Source organism: Anabrus simplex, chromosome 3, assembly GCF_040414725.1.
Source record: "Anabrus simplex isolate iqAnaSimp1 chromosome 3, ASM4041472v1, whole genome shotgun sequence".
Classification (NCBI taxonomy): domain Eukaryota; kingdom Metazoa; phylum Arthropoda; class Insecta; order Orthoptera; family Tettigoniidae; genus Anabrus; species Anabrus simplex.
In genome coordinates, this window is record NC_090267.1 from 279322107 (window position 1) to 279338394 (window position 16288).

Below are 16288 nucleotides of genomic sequence, written 5' to 3' on the forward strand. Positions count from 1 at the left end.
ACTTTTAACCCCGTTTATCACCATGCCATTGCGTACTGTCCATCTAACAACATTATCGAGGTCATTTTGCAGTTGCTCATAATCTAGTAACTTATTTATTACTCTATACAGAATAACATCATCCACAAAAAGCCTTATCTCTGATTCCACTTCTTTTATCATATCATTTATGTATATATCAGAAAACAAAGGTCCAATAATACTGCCTTGAGGAATTCCCCTCTTAATTATTACAGGGTCAGATAAAGCTTTGCCTATTCCAATTCTCTGAGATCTATTTTTAGAGATATAGCCACCCATTCAGTCACTCTTTTGTTAAGTCCTATTGCACTCATTTTTGCCAGTATTCTCCCATGATCCACCCTATCAAATGCCTAAGACAGGTCAATCATAATACAATCCATTTGACCACCTGAATCCAAGATATCTGCTATATCTTGCTGGAATCCTACAAGATGAGCTTCAGTGGAATAACCTTTCCTAAACTAACACTGCCTTCTATCGAACCAGTTGTTCATTATGCAAACATGTCTAATATAATCAGAAGGAATGCTTTCCCAAAGCTTACATGCAGTGCATGTCAAACTGACTGGCCTGTAATTTTCAGCTTTATGTCTATCGCCCTTTCCTTTATACACAGGCGCAACTATGGACTTTCCATTCATTTGGTATAGCTCCTTCGTGCAAACAATAATCAAATAGGTACTTCAGATATTATACTATATCCCAACCCATTGTCTTTAGTATATCACCAGAAATGTTATTAATTCCAGCTGCTTTTCTAGTTTTCAACTTTTGTATCTTATTGTAAATGTCATTATCATAAGTAAATTTTAATACTTCTTTAGTATTCGTCACCTCCTCTAACTGCACATTATCCCTGTAACCAACAATCTTTACATACTGCTGACTGAATACTTCTGCCTTTTGAAAAAAAAAAAAAATCACACACACATCCTCCTTGGAACATGTTTCTGCCTTAAAGTACTTATACATACCCTTCCATTTTTCACTAAAATTTGTATGACTGCCAATTATGCTTGCCATCATGTTATCTTTAGCTGACTTCTTTGCTAGATTCAATTTCCTAGTAAGTTCCCTCAATTTCTCCTTATTTCCACAGCCATTTCTAACTCTATTTCTATCTAATCTACACCTTTTTCTTAGTCTCTTTACTTCTGTGTTATAATATAGTGGGTCTTTACCATTCCTTACCACCTTTAAAGGTACAAACCTGTTTTCACATTCCTCAACAATTGCTTTAAACCCATCCCAGAGTCTGTTTACATTTTTATTTACCATTTTCCACTGATCAGAGTTTCTTTTTTTTTTAAAATTCCCTCATGCCTGTTTTATCAGCCATGTGGTACTGCCTAATAGTCCTACTTTTCTATCACACTTATTTTTAACTACGACAAAAACAGCTTGGTGATCACTAATACCGTCTATTACTTCAGTTCCTCTATACAGCTCATCTGGTTTTACCAGCACCACGTTTAGAATATTCTTCCCTCTAGTTGGTACCATCACTTTCTGAGTCAGCTGTCCTTCCTATATTAACTTATGTTTGCCGTTTGTTGGTCATGCTTCCTGTCATTTGCATTACCTTCCCAACTGACATTTGGTCAATTGAGATCTCCCGCTACAATCACATTCTTTTCCATACTGTTTCCCACACAGCTGATTATCTTATCAAATAATTCTGAATCAGCATCAGCGCTACCCTTTCCCAATCTGTACACTCCAAAGACATCAAGTTGCCTATTATCTTTAGAAATGAGTCTTACACCTAGAATTTCATGTCTCTCATCTTTAACTTTTTCGTAGCTTCCAAATTCTTCTTTTTTTCTTTTAACAGAATGAAAACTCCCCCTCCTACCATTCCTATCCTATCTCTACGATACACACTCCAGTTCCGTGAGAAAATTTCTGCATCCATTATACGAAGGGCGTACTATATTGTTTTGCACTTTATTTTTTTTTCTACCCAAATGAAGTACATTACAAATCAGTTGTTACGTCCATCTTCTCCACATAATCTCCTTGTAACTGTATGCACTTTTGCCATAGATGTGTCAGTCTCTCCAGACCTTCCTGAAACCATTCTTTCAGAGTGCTGCATACCCATGCCTTGACAGCTGTGTCCAGTTCTGCAAAAGCCGCAAAACAGCGACCATGCAGAGGTTTTTTCATATTCCCGAACAGGTGATAAACACTTGGTGCCAAGTTGGAAGAGTATGGTGGGTGTGGCAGCACCGTGAATCCCATTTGATCATGGCAGCGGTGGTCTCTCTGCTAGTGTGGGGCCGGGTATTGTCACGTTGCAGAAGCACACCTTTAGCCCATTTTCCTGGCCGGTTAGTCTGAATGGCACAACACAAGCGCTTAAGGGTGCCACATATGCTGCACTGTTAATCGTGGCCCCAAATTCCAGCCAGTCAATGAGGTTGATGCCCTTTGTGTCCCAGAACACTGTCGCCTTTCGCTTGCCAACTGATGGCACTGTTCGACATTTCTTTGGTGGTGGACTGCCCTCATGGTTCCATTGCATTGATTGTGTTTCGTTTGTGGCTCATGGTAATGGAGCACGTCTCATCACCAGTCACAAGCCTAGCCATGAAGTCGGCTGGATCTTGATCATGGCGTTGCAAAAGTTCTCTGCACACGTCCACACGACTCTGTTTTTCGTCTGCAGACAAGGGTATAGGCACCCATGTGGATGACACCTTCCCCAATTGTAAGTGGCCGTACACGATCCACTGCAGGGTGTTTTGGCTAATTCCTGTGGCTGCCTCCATTTCCGTAAATGTGACGCATTTGTTTCCTTGGATGGCCTGTTCGACACAGGCAATGTTGGCCAGTGTTGACACTGACTCATTCCTTCCAGAACTTCCCTTGTCCACCGAAGTGCATCCTGTTTTCCAACTTTCCACCCAGTTGTAAACTGTTTTCCGTGACGGCGCATGTTCTCCACAGACTGCCACCAAGCGCCAATGAATTTCTGCAGTGGTCACGCCTTCTTTCCATAGGAACCAAGTCGTATAGCGCTGTCGTTGACTGTTGCTTTCCATGTTGTGTGCTCCTACGCTGACAGTGTTGTTATGAAATGGCTATGATGAGTGCATTCGTTGGCCCCTGTGCGTGTGCTGCTATCAAATGGTGGATGAAGACACTAGTTACATTTCATCACCTTCAAAAGTGTAATGAGAACCATACCCGGACTTACAAACATAAAGTGTAAAATAATATAGCACACCCTTTGTATCATTTCTGAACCGTGATTCAACTCCTATTACAAATTACTTAATTCTATTCCTTCGTTTACGATACTTCTACTTCAACACTATGATTTTTATGTCAGCCCACTTGACTTTCAAGATCCCTGTACCGTGATAAGCACTCCCTAGACCACCCCATTTCCCTGAATGTACTTCTCTATAACCCTTCTAAACCAATTTCCTAACTTATACGTACCACTGCGGTTTATGTGAAGGCCATCTGAGTGAAGATCCTCACCTTCTACCCACCCATTACGATCTAGAAATCTCCCTCCCAGTTTCCCCACATACCCACTCCATAGTCTCATTTAAATCCCCAATCATCTTCCAGTCAGTATCCCTCCTACACAGTATTCCACTGATAACAATCTCTGCTTCCTTAAATTTCACCAGTGCTACATTTACCAAATCCCAGACATCCCCAGAACAAAGATAAGAAATTCAGCAAGAAAGTAACAATCAGATTGAAGGATATTGAGAAGCAGATGATTATGGCAGAATGCGAGACTAAGAAGAACATTATCGGAATTCCATGAAACTATCCAAAATATGTCAATAAGTAAAGAAAGGCTTTCAAACAGAGAAGTAAGAAGTATGGCGTGATGGCTGATGGAGATATACAAAAATAAGGGCCAGAGAGTAAAACATAACTAAAATCTTTATTTTCTTTGTGGAGAAATAATGGAAGAGGCGCATCTATTGAGAGTATGTACGGGAACTGACACACTTAGAGTTAAATATTAGGGTAGTGAATATATATATATATTTTGCCATTTGTTTTATGTCGCACCGACACAGATAGGTCTTGTGGTGATGATGGGATAGGAAAGACCTAAGAGTGGGTTCGAGCCCACTATCTCCTGGATGCAAGCTCACAGCTGCGCGACCCTAACCACATGGCATATATATGGAATATAAAACAAAAATAGAAAGAGAGAAAGAATTCTATACAATTGATAAATTTTTAAACAAAGAGTGAATTACATCAGCAAGAATAGCAAAAAAATGTTTTATTTAAAAAAATATGTGGCAAAAAGAAATTTAAAAAAGCACAAACTAAAAGAATGAAGGGTAAGATACATGTTTTTCCTAGAATATGTAGCATTGTACTACATCAAGGACAAAAAGAAAGTTAAGAGAAAAGAGAAAAAGAAATGCTAATTTATGGAATGAATATATAGTAAACTTATTAGCTTTAAGATAATTATTAATTCAGTAATAGTCAAATAATTGTAAGGAGGATAATTTAATGCATGTATTGAATAAATGGATTGCAATAAATGAATGCTCTCTCCTCAGTTTCAGGCGATCTGGAACTAGATGGGGGTATTTTGTTCAAATCTATTCTATTCTAGTAGAACAATGAACAGCAATACTACCACATACAGGGCAGTGAATTGATTGACTCAAGATATGTCATGACTACTTGACTGATGATCAAGTTTGACATAGTTCCTGTCTCCAGAACTTGTGGATTTTCTAAACTTGAGTGCTGCTGAGTATACACAAACTGTCTACTAATCACCCTGCAGGAAATGGGCATGCAGAAAAGTATGTGCAAACCGTTTAAGAGTGATTTTAAAGCTGAGGGAACAACACAGAATTCATTTGAACAAAACTTGAATGAGTTCCTGCATCAATCCTGAGAAGTGCCAGATGTTACCATAGTTCAGTCCCTTTATAGCACATTTGAACAAGGTTGGATCTTCTAAGACCAGATGGCACTCAAATTAACATCTGCAAATTAATGTCCTAAATTTTAACTATGATTTCAAGAATTTGGGGTAAATATATCATTGTAAGGTTGAGTAATACAAAAATGGATAAAAGGGTCACTGGAACAAAAACTGTTTGTAATTTAGAAGAAACAATATAAGCTTGATTTAAAGGTTCTCCTTACAAAAGTTACATAGATCAGATCTTTGAACAATGTCAACCTGAAACTAATGGCAATCATCTACTGTCTCAACAGAATGAAGGGGCAGTTGATTCTTACTGTACTCACTTATACTGTATGATGAAACCCGAACAGAAACATCTCTGGGAGATACAATGCTGTCATAACAAAATAATGTTGATACAAAACAAGAGACAGAATTCAACCTTCAGGGAAAACCAGACATCATAGGTTATGATTTTCATTTCCGTGTTGACGTATAACTAATATGAAACTAAAAGAATGAAGGGTAAGATACATGTTTGTCTTAGAATATATAGCATTGTACTACATCTAGGACAAAAAGAAAGTTAAAAGAAAAAACAAAAAAGGAATGCTAATTTATGGAATATGTTCACTAATTTTCAACTAGTGCATTTGTTTCCAATATAGTGAAACAAGACCAACAAGTCTATTCCGTGTTCCACGAACACACGGCAGTTTTTTAAACCAGAACCAAGAACTTTTTAAGTGCCAAGTAGTTTATGTCTTTGTGTGCATTTCATTTCAATGTGTGTATATTGTACCGGTTACGACCTGTACATGAGTATTTTTTGAGCATAAGTTACGTTTATTTACCACGCGTAATGTTCCGAGTGCGCCTGGTTTGTTTACCAGCAGCGAGGACCAGCTAGCGAGTGTATGACGACTGTGAACTGTGACGTAGCCACAGTGGCTAGCTAGACCGCCCGCTCGTCTCAACACGTGTTACCAGCCTTGACTGGTATTTTCTGGATTCCACGTCACTTGTTCTAGAGAGTTCGATGGAGAAAATTTAGAAATTTCTATAATAATGAAGCTAGCGAATTGAGCGATATGTCATCTTGTTTGGGATCACCTAAACGTCCCAATGCTCGAGTTTCAAGCAAATCCATCGAGGGATTCGGGAGATATTCAATCAAACCATATTATGACGTAGACATCCCGGATTGAATAAAAGGAGGACCTACTGTAGCCTATTCACACAGTCTCAGCTGAGTAGTCAGCGGGGACACTCTTGCTGCTACTATCATCGTGGAACTCTGTCATTATACAAGTGTGGGAAGACGATTCTTGCAAGTACTATAAAGTGGACTCATAAGACTTCGAGTGTTGTAGAAAATTTTCTAAGTCTTCGTAATTGAACTTAGAATATTTACAAGTGTTAATTAAATGGACTTGTATTATTTACGTGCCTTCGAGACTAAAACTTTTCTAAGTGTTTGGACTTGTATTATTTACGTATCTTCGAGACTGAAACTTTTCTAAGGGTTCACTAAATGGACTTGTATTATTTACGCGTCTTCGAAGCTGGAATTTTTCTAAGTGTTCACTAAATGGACTTGTATTATTTACGCGTCTTCGAAGCTGGAATTTTTCTGAGTGTTCACTGAATGGACTTGTATTATTTTCATGTGTTCGAGACCAGAACTTTTCTACGTGATCATTGAATGGACTTGTATTATTTACGAGTATTCGAGATCGGAAATTTTCTAAGTGTTCGTGAAATGGACTTGTATTATTTACGTGGAATATTTGCGACTGTTGAGGAACTCATCCTTCTAATAGACAGTGATTGATTAACATTGCTAGTGATGAACTTTAACTTTCCAACGGCTTTAAACGAAGTTAGGATTTCACTTACATTTACTCAAAGACTTGTACATTTGCCAGTATTGGTTTAAAAGACTTATAAATTTCGTCAGTGAATTTATTTATGTGGAAGGACTTGTGTTTTCGTCAGTGGTCACTCAAAGACTGTATGCATTTCACCAGTGATTAACTTTAAACATATTCAAACTTCCAAGTGAATGGACTTGTGTTTTTCATTCGAGTTTAGGCAAAGACTTGCACCTTCGCCAGTAATGAACTTTGAGTTTAACTATAATTTCACAAGAAGGGACTTGTATTTTTCGTTGCCAAAAGTTATTCAGGACGAGGATTTTCCTAGTGATGAACTCTAAAATTATTAATACCACTCATCGTTTTAGGAGTGTTGGAAGTCTTGATGTACAATTATCAAGAACTCTGCTTATAAGTTGATCATCCAAGGTTTTCATGGACTCAGTGCTACTAGTGACCTTGGGAACATCAATCCTCTCAGTCTCATTGGGCTGAGGTTGTACATGACTATCTACAACATCGCCTGGATCACCGGGGTTCAACCCGGGCCTCAGAGTTCGAGACATCTCTACTTGCCGTCAATCCAGACAGTCCAGCTGCCTCTGTCTGGAGTATCTGGAGTCTTCTGGAACGTGCTTCAACCAGCTTGGCTTGGTGAGCTGGAGAACCCGAGCCATACTATTGGAATATGAGGAAGACAATCCATTTCTACTTAGAGGTGATGTGCAAATTCATGACTTATTTGAATAAACTCTTGTGCAATCAGAGTCAAAGTTTTTCTGTAGATAGGACCTTACCTCCTGTACCGAGCCCTAGCTACAATTAATCCAGTTTTTCGCCCTGAGAACTATAGTCATGCTACTTTAAAATTTAATCTGAGAGTCAGGCTCTTTTACTGGTACAATATTTCATCTAGTTTAATTAGACTGAAACAAAAGACTAACAACTCCAAAAACATTCGTAAAGCGCCATATGTTTCATGTTGATTTGTATATTTTCAACCAGTGCATATGTTTCCAGTGTTCCGTGTTCCATGAACACACGGCAGTGTATGTTTTGCAACCCATTGATGTGTTTTTAGGCAATCACCATTATGTGTATAATTTATTAAGATGTCTTATTTCAACCGATCAAGATGTATGTAGGCAACCTTAATGATGATTGTTATCAAATTACCCTTGAGTTGATATTCAACTAGAACTGATGATGACTCCAAGGGAGTCGAAACCAGTCTTCGCTCAATAAATTTAATATATTTTACAATGTGTTGAATGGTGGAACATCCCTCAAACTCTATTATATAAAACCAGACATGTCACACAGGGAGACTAGATCATCACAGTTTTCAGAAATGTTGTTCATACACTGATTCAATTGTTTCTCTCTCATTCTTTGTCCACAAGGTTATGATATAGTTTGGTTAGATCATATTTAGACAAATATAGACCAGAGTCATTCAAATAAACTGTTTTTAAAGTCTATATTACTGTCTTTAGACACCCCCACAATGTAACACATATTCTGATTTCAACAACTAAGATAGAAAACAAATAACTAATCCATAAAACTGATAACATGTCAAAAATCATTAGAAGTCATTCATCTGAGCTCCTATGATAGCAATTTTTCAGTTCTGTCATGAACAGAGCATTACAGTATATCTTAACTTACTTTGATACGATCCTTGTAGCTGTTAATTAGCTGAGAATCGAAGTTCCCTTGATCAGTGCGAGCATTTTCCAACTGTGTACATAGTGCAGCCTTTTCTCCCTATAGAAATAAAAACAAGTTAGTTAATAAAAAACATAAATAAAATGGGTTCAGACGGTACAGGGATGACGACTAACCGACTGCATCACTTAAGCTGGCTTCAATGTTAAAAGGAACTGAACAAAAATAAGTTACTGATAAGCTTTATATAGCAACAAGAAAACTCAAATTATTTTTAAAGGGCATCAGTCACTGTGGAATTGTCTGCTACCTGAATATCCCCCGTTACAATAATATGGTAACTAAACTTATGTCATATATCCTAACCCCCAGTTTACAAGAATATTTGTATATGCATGGCACTTGCTCAGAAAGTTTAACAAATCCAAACACTCCTTCATCCCTGTTATGTACCAGAATGAGAAAGACAGCTACATGAATAGTGACCATACAACAGACAGGGTACTGCAAACAAAAATGATAAGGTCTGTTTCTTTTGAAGCTTTGTGGAGCTATGAAGTGAAGCAGATACATTCAAGTCAGTTCCAAGTTAACAAATGTTATTTCAGTATCTGTTAAATATCCCAATAAATGCCAGCCACATCAAGCACATGCCTAGCACACGGCTTCCAAAGCAAGTGATGTATCCTCAATTGAAGGATGGACAGTGCAATCAGGAAGGACAGCAAAAATGATACAAGGGTGTTCTAAAATCTTAAAAGAAGAATTGTCAAATTTACTTCAGCAACTGGGAGAATGTAGTACTTGATCAGTTGATGCAGCAATGTGCTGTCTGCGGGGGCCACTACATTCTGAACAACTATACCTACTCTTTATCCACTTCCCCAAAATCTTCCAAAATACTGGATTCCATACATATGATCTCTAATGAATAAGTTTATTAAGTAGTAACTTGGTATTATATATTAAAAATAATTGAATAAAACAGTATAATTTATTACACTCTTTCACATTCCTGCAATATTTTTGCAAAAATAACTTAATAGGTAATATATTCAGTGTAGTGTATACCAGTGGTGTTCAAGATTTTGGTTAGCGTACCCCCAGAATCCAGTTGCTTTACCTTCATACCCCAACATACGAGTATATTGCAATGATACCAAAAATAACAAATGATTGTTGCCGGATGCCAAATAATATTAACTATCATCATCATCATCATCATCATCATCAGCAGCAGCAGCAGCTTATACCGCTTGCTCAGGATCTCTGCACACACTGAGGCATGAAAGAGTTGTGGCCGGGGATTTAAGGTCGCATGCCCTTCCTGACACCTCAGGATTTTCAACTGAAAAATCCTACCCCGGCAACACCAGGAATCAAACTATGGTCGCGGGGATGACAGACAAGCAGCTAAACCGCTACACCACACTGTAACAATAATGTATTGTATATATATATAGTACCGTCGCTGGGCAAAGCAAACCTCGTAACTTCTTTGGAGTAAAGTTTACAAAAGGAGCCCAAAACTGAGCGGTCAGCAATGGCCGGAGAACTGTTCTTGACATTTTCGTTGCTTAACGATAGCCCAGTTATTCAAGGAGTCTTCTGTTCCATTCTCAGGCAATGCGGCAAGTCTTCACAAACAAACGGAGAAATGGGGTTTTCTCATGAGTGGAATTACTAGGTTTTCATTGCCTAGCAATAATATACATACACGATTATAATTATTAATGCAACAATTACTATGGTACTGTATTATATACACTGCTATTGAAAAAAGACTGAAGTGAATGAGTGGATTTTGAAACAAAAAAAATAAGAGCAGTGCACCACAAGTAAGCATTTTTACGTACCTAGTCAATGGGAGGTACAAACTGACGCATACTTTCGAATGAAGAGTTTGGAAAGGGGACTCTGTAGGGACACACAAAAACACAAAATCAAAAAATGTTTTATTGAAAGTGAACAGGCTCAACTCATTTCTGAACTGCTCATTGAAAACAGAAGCCACGATAAATTTGGGTACCCCTTGAGACAACTCCACGTACCCCTAGTAGTACGTGTTCCACACTTTGAATATCACTGGTCTATATCATCTGTCCAATTCTACTGCATTGTGCTAGTCTCGAACAGCCTGTACATTGACAGTGTAATGAAGTGAAGTGACATGAAGCTAAGTGAAGTGGTAGTAATTTCTTTCATTCATAGCACCAAGTAGAATTTTTGCACATAGTAGGAAAACAAATATAATAATCTGCTGAATAAGTGAAGTATTTAGTTTTAACTACATTTCTATTGCTTTAGTTGACCTATCACGCTTAAGTGCAGTTTAGTTGTATTATTAGATAGTCTTTGGCTTGTTTAATTGCTGTGTAATTTCTTGTGTAATCCTTTTGATATTTCAGCATTTAAAGACAGTTTTAATCTCTGTTAGTACATAGAAGTATACAACAACAACAACAACAACAATAATAATAATAATAATAATAATAATAATAATAATAATAATAATAATAATAATAATAATAATAATAAACAATCTATATACAGTTGACCTTGACTTAAACGTATATCAAGGGGAATAGAAAAAACTACTTGTAACTCAGAATCACTTCAAAATCAGACTTACACAATACATCACACATTTACTGAAAAAACCAATGGAATAGATCTACATGTGTAAATCCTTGTAAATAATAAATACATTAAGGGGACGCGCCACGTCGGAGTCCCTATCACCTTTCTGCCTGCTACAACATCGTAGTAGGTTCGTGGCCACAGTAAAATATATATAAAACTAAAAAATATTAGACACACAGTGTGAAGTGGTTGATAACATGTTTTTCCTTAAAAAATATGAAAATTAAAAAATATGAGGTGAAGATCATTAAAACAGTATTTGAGTTGGAGGTCATTTTGTTGTAATATTCTTGTTATACCCAGATGAACACGGATGTCCAAAAGTTAAGCACAAGTTACGAGTAAGCAGGGCAACAAGAAATAGACCGCAAATCGCACGACATATGCACCTAGCAACCTTACACGTTTGCTCTGTATACGAAAGGAGTGTTCCCTGCTTTAACTAGCGGCATAACCACAAGGTAAACACAGCCAGTGACTACGCCCCATATTCCCTCAGTCATGTTTGTTATAGCGTGCGGAGTGTAGCCTCGTGGTGAAGGCGACAACATAATGGCGCAACGACACAGACCGAAGTCGCCGTATCCTTGAATGTGCCACAAAGTGTCATTTTCAGGCTTTGGAGACGATTTTAAGACACAGGAGATGTTAGCTGTAGGCCAGTACTAGGTCGACCAAGGGTAACCACCCCACAGCAGGACCGATATCTGGCCTCAACCGCCCGACGAAATCGGAGTGCACCTGCAAGACATTCGTCAACGGAGTTTGCAGCCGTCTCAGGGGTTGCCGTTTCTCGGCAAACTGTGTACTGGAGGCTCAGAACAGCAGAGCTGTTTGTCCCACGTCCAGCGGTGTGCATCCCGCTCAGTCCAGCACAAAGATGGACCTGTTTACTGTGGAGCCGTCAACATCGAAACTGGACCATGAATGAATGGAGGCATGTGCTCTTCACAGATGAATCCCACTTCAGTTTGCAGAACGATTCCCATCGCACATTAATCTGGAGAGAACCGGGTAGCCGATACAACCACAGGAACATCGTGGAACGGGACCAGTATGGTAGTGGTGGTGTCATGGTGTGGGGCGGCACCATGTTGAATGGCCGTACGGACCTGCACATCTTCATGGGTGGTCCGAGGAACACTGTTAACGCTCGGAGATACAGGGATGAGGTACTGAGACCACATGTTCGACTCTTCAGAGGTGCAGTTGTTCCAGACTTCCTCTTAATGAACGATAATGCCCGACCGCACCGCGTGCTCTGGTGGATGAATTTCTGGCTGGGGAAGTCATTCATCGCATGGACTGGCCAGCGAGGTCTGTGGATCTGAATCCTATAAAACATGCCTGGGATGCATTGGGGAGGTGAACTGCATCTCGTCAACCTCCACCAAAGACCCTCCAAGACCTTCACATTGCTCTTTCGGAGGAATGGGATCGACTGCCACAAGAGCTCTTGGACCATCTGATAGACAGCAAGCCACATTGCTGCGAAGCATATGTGGCCGTTAGGGGTTAGTCTCAGGGGTTGCCGTTTCCCGACAAACTGTGTAACGGAGGCTCAGAACAGGAGAGCTGTTTGCCCGATGTCCAGCAGTGTGCAGTTTGCTTATTGGATAGTGTATTCTCTAGCTCATTTGTAATGTGTTTTTGTAGTGAATTCCATTCTAATGGGGCTAAAAGTATGGTAATTTCCAAGTGGGCCTCGTGAAGTCTGTTGTTCAAAATCAACTTTTTCTTATCTAAAAATTTCATCTCTTTCCGTATCCAAATCTTATCTGTCTTTAATTGAGTGTTTCTAGGTTGTTTTTTTTTTGCTTTACGTCGCACCGACATAGATAGATCTTATGGTGAAGCGGCTGTGGCCTTTATTAAGGTACAGCCCCAGCATTGTTTCTAGTTCTTGTGGTGTTCCTGTGCGTCGTTTTAGTGAATAGGAATTTAGGTGTGGCATCATTATTAAGACATCACTTAAGAAAGAGTATGTCTTTGGTATTTTTGCTAATTTCACTTTTAGGTTACATTAGAAATTAGCTTTCTTTCTTGCCTGGATGGCATTCCCATTACAAACTGTAAGTCTCATATTAGATTTGTATTTATGGTTGAATTTCTTACAAATTATACAAATTGTGTTAATTATCCTCCTAGTCAAAACTTAGTAAAAAAAAGACCAAACCAAGACAATTATCACACTCAGTTTCAATTACTGGCCCCACAATCCTGCATACTCTCACAATCCCGCATGTACCGTCCCATTTCCCCACTCCCCCACCTCCCAACAACACGTCATACACTTCAGCTGCGGTAGCACGTCAGTTGAGAGCTGGACTCTGCATTCAGAAAACACGAGAAGTACAAGTGGGCCACATAACGAAAGTTAATTTCGTTCATCAAAACTTACCTTAAATGTTTCCTGTCAGTCACATTTTTTAAAATTCTTAATTTGATTTTTACTATTGACTTTACAGACGAGAAAAACAGACGTTCAATTTCAATAACAACTTGCATAATGTCAGCCTATGACTGAACGCAATAACTAAGTGAATAGTGTACAGGTACATTTGAACTGCACCAGGGGACAACGAGAATATTACAACAAAATGACCTCCAGCCTCAAATTGTTTTAACAATCCTCACATCATAGTTTTAATTTTTATCTCATTTTTTAAGGCAAGCACTTCATACTGTGTCTCTATTGTTTTTTAGTTTATTATATATTTTTTACTGAGCTTGACCCTATGTTGGGTCGAAACATGTCTACCTGACATTTCATCTTAATTGGATGTGATATTAAGTACTGACTAGGAGGATAATTAACAAAATCTGTACAATTTGTAAGAAGTTCGAGCATCAATAATGATCTAGCATGAGATTTATAGTCTGTAATGATAATACCGTTATAGCAAGAATTCATGACAGCTAAAAATTTACTCGCTATATCGGGTTGCAGTTATATCCATTTTTTTTGTTTTTTGTTTTTTTTGTAAAAGTTGGGAAAACCCCCATACACATTAAAATCGGTATAAAACGGTGATCAGTTTGTTCAATACTTGCGTTTCCGCAGATGATATCCACACTATGGCTTACTTGTTTGTTACTTTTTGAAATTGTATGTTTAATTTCATCCAAGACGACTGAATACAATACGACCCACACTTTTTCCTTCAAAAATTTTATATCAGGCTCAAAAAGTACTTTGTAAAATCATATGAATGAATGCCTTTCTTGTACAGTACGCATTTTAAAACTATCTTTGTCATCACGCCAACGCCGAACATTGGCTTTGGTTATGCCGTATATTTTTGCGACTGCACAATTGAGGTGCCTAATATCAAACACGGACATGCGCCACCTATATTAAAATTAAGTTAAGAATTGATCATTATAGTACTTTTAATGCTCTCTCCGAATTAGTGGCCCATGTCTTTCATAAATGAACATTTGTACTTTATTTTTAATATAGAAATATACAGTTCCTCTCATAATCAGACACCTCCAAACGTAGTTTCTATCAAAAATGGACATCACCGTTTCAGCCAATCAGATTTCTACAAATGACATCAAAGTGTCATGGTGACCATTTCTTTACATTCTCCTGTCGGTGCGTGCTTAGAAGTTTAGTGTTCATGTTTTTTCAGTGTTTTACTTATAAGTATTTGGGAAAATATTTTTGTTTCATATGGAAGACAATGTTTTGGAGTGTCCACCTGAAATTGTGTATGTATAATGAAGGTAGAGAAGTGGAATTGCAAGTAAAGGAAGCTTACTTTCGGCACATTTTTAATACCAGGTTCAATTTAGGGTTTTCTTCTCCAAGCACAGATGAGTGCACTACATGCTTGTAATTAGAGCAATGTTTTAAGTTTGAAAAGAATGAAGAGGAAAGATCAACCTTCATTTTGAAGAGAACTATCCACAAAAACAAGCAGAGAATTTTATCGACATCTTAAGGAAAAAGAGGAGGACTGTTTTTAAAGGCCTATGTTTGCCAAAAGAACCTTGTTTTGCCAAAATTAAGTGATCAGTTAGCTTATTCTTCCAGACAACTCTACTGTTACAATCTGTCTGTTGTAACAGACACATCTCAAAGCAAACTACGCCCTGACAATGTGTCTCTTTATTCGTAGCTGGAGAATGAGGCAAAGAAATTAGAACTTGTATTTCCAGTTATTGGACACTCATATTTGCCCTCAGATAGGATGTTTGGACTCATTCAGAAAGACCTGAAGAAGATGACGACCACAGCATATCCTGATGAATATCACAAGGTGTTCAAAATGTACGGCACAGTGAAAGTGATTGGACAAACCTGGGAACCACCGAATTGGAAAGAACAAGCACAGATTTATCTGAAATTTGCTAGTCAACTTCATTTCAGGATTTGACAGTGTAAACAATTGTACTCAGTTGCACAGAAAGAGGAAATTTTGTAGTTAAAAGTGAGGTAGGCTGCTATTTTGACAGGTGTATTGAGAGCAAGATCACAAAGGCAGGACAGGCAAGTCTAATGTTAATGAGTCCTTTACCTATTGATGTTGTGGTGAATGTAAGCCGACAGAAACTTAAAGATGTTGAAAAATTAGTAGGTAAGTGCTTCGGAAAAGAGCGGAAATTAAATGCATCTCTTAAGTGGCATGTCGAAGCCATTAATAAGAACAGTTTAGTGAAAATGAACAAGCTGTTAATGATTGTGAATGTGATTGTTTTGAAGACCCATGTGATGACCTAGAGGTTATTTGCCCAGAAATACAAGAACTGAAACGAATGATAAAATTGTTAACACAATATAAGAATTTATTTCATATTAACATTACATTTCTTTCATGTCATCCTGCAACTTTGTTTCAAAATATTGGGAAAGTTTGTTTCAAAAGTGGACAATTACATGGATGTTTGTATCAAAAATGGACAACAGCCAATCTTGGTTTCAAAAATGGACATCGTCATATTTGAACGTGTTTTATATTGCCTTAGAATGAAATTCTTAAGTGTCGACCATGGTTTTCTTGTTCATAGGGCTGGCAATATGGCACACAAAATTGTTCACACTCGTATCAGGAGGTTAACATAGAGAAACAAAAATGTGGCTCTACTGAAAAATTAACAAAAGGGCTTTTGTCCACGTTTGATACGAGGCACCTCAATTATTCTTTACTTC

At 38.1% G+C, this 16288-nt stretch overlaps 1 protein-coding gene across 1 annotated transcript in view; it reads right to left on the reverse strand.

The window, feature by feature from the left end:
• LOC136867226 (protein Spindly) overlaps window positions 1–16288 on the reverse strand; it is a 177659-nt gene that overhangs the window by 68529 nt on the left and 92842 nt on the right. Inside the window, exon 6 of the mRNA XM_067144366.2 lies at window positions 8488–8586. Coding sequence (XP_067000467.2) covers window positions 8488–8586 — 99 coding nt within the window. The remainder of the gene's footprint in view (window positions 1–8487; window positions 8587–16288) is intronic.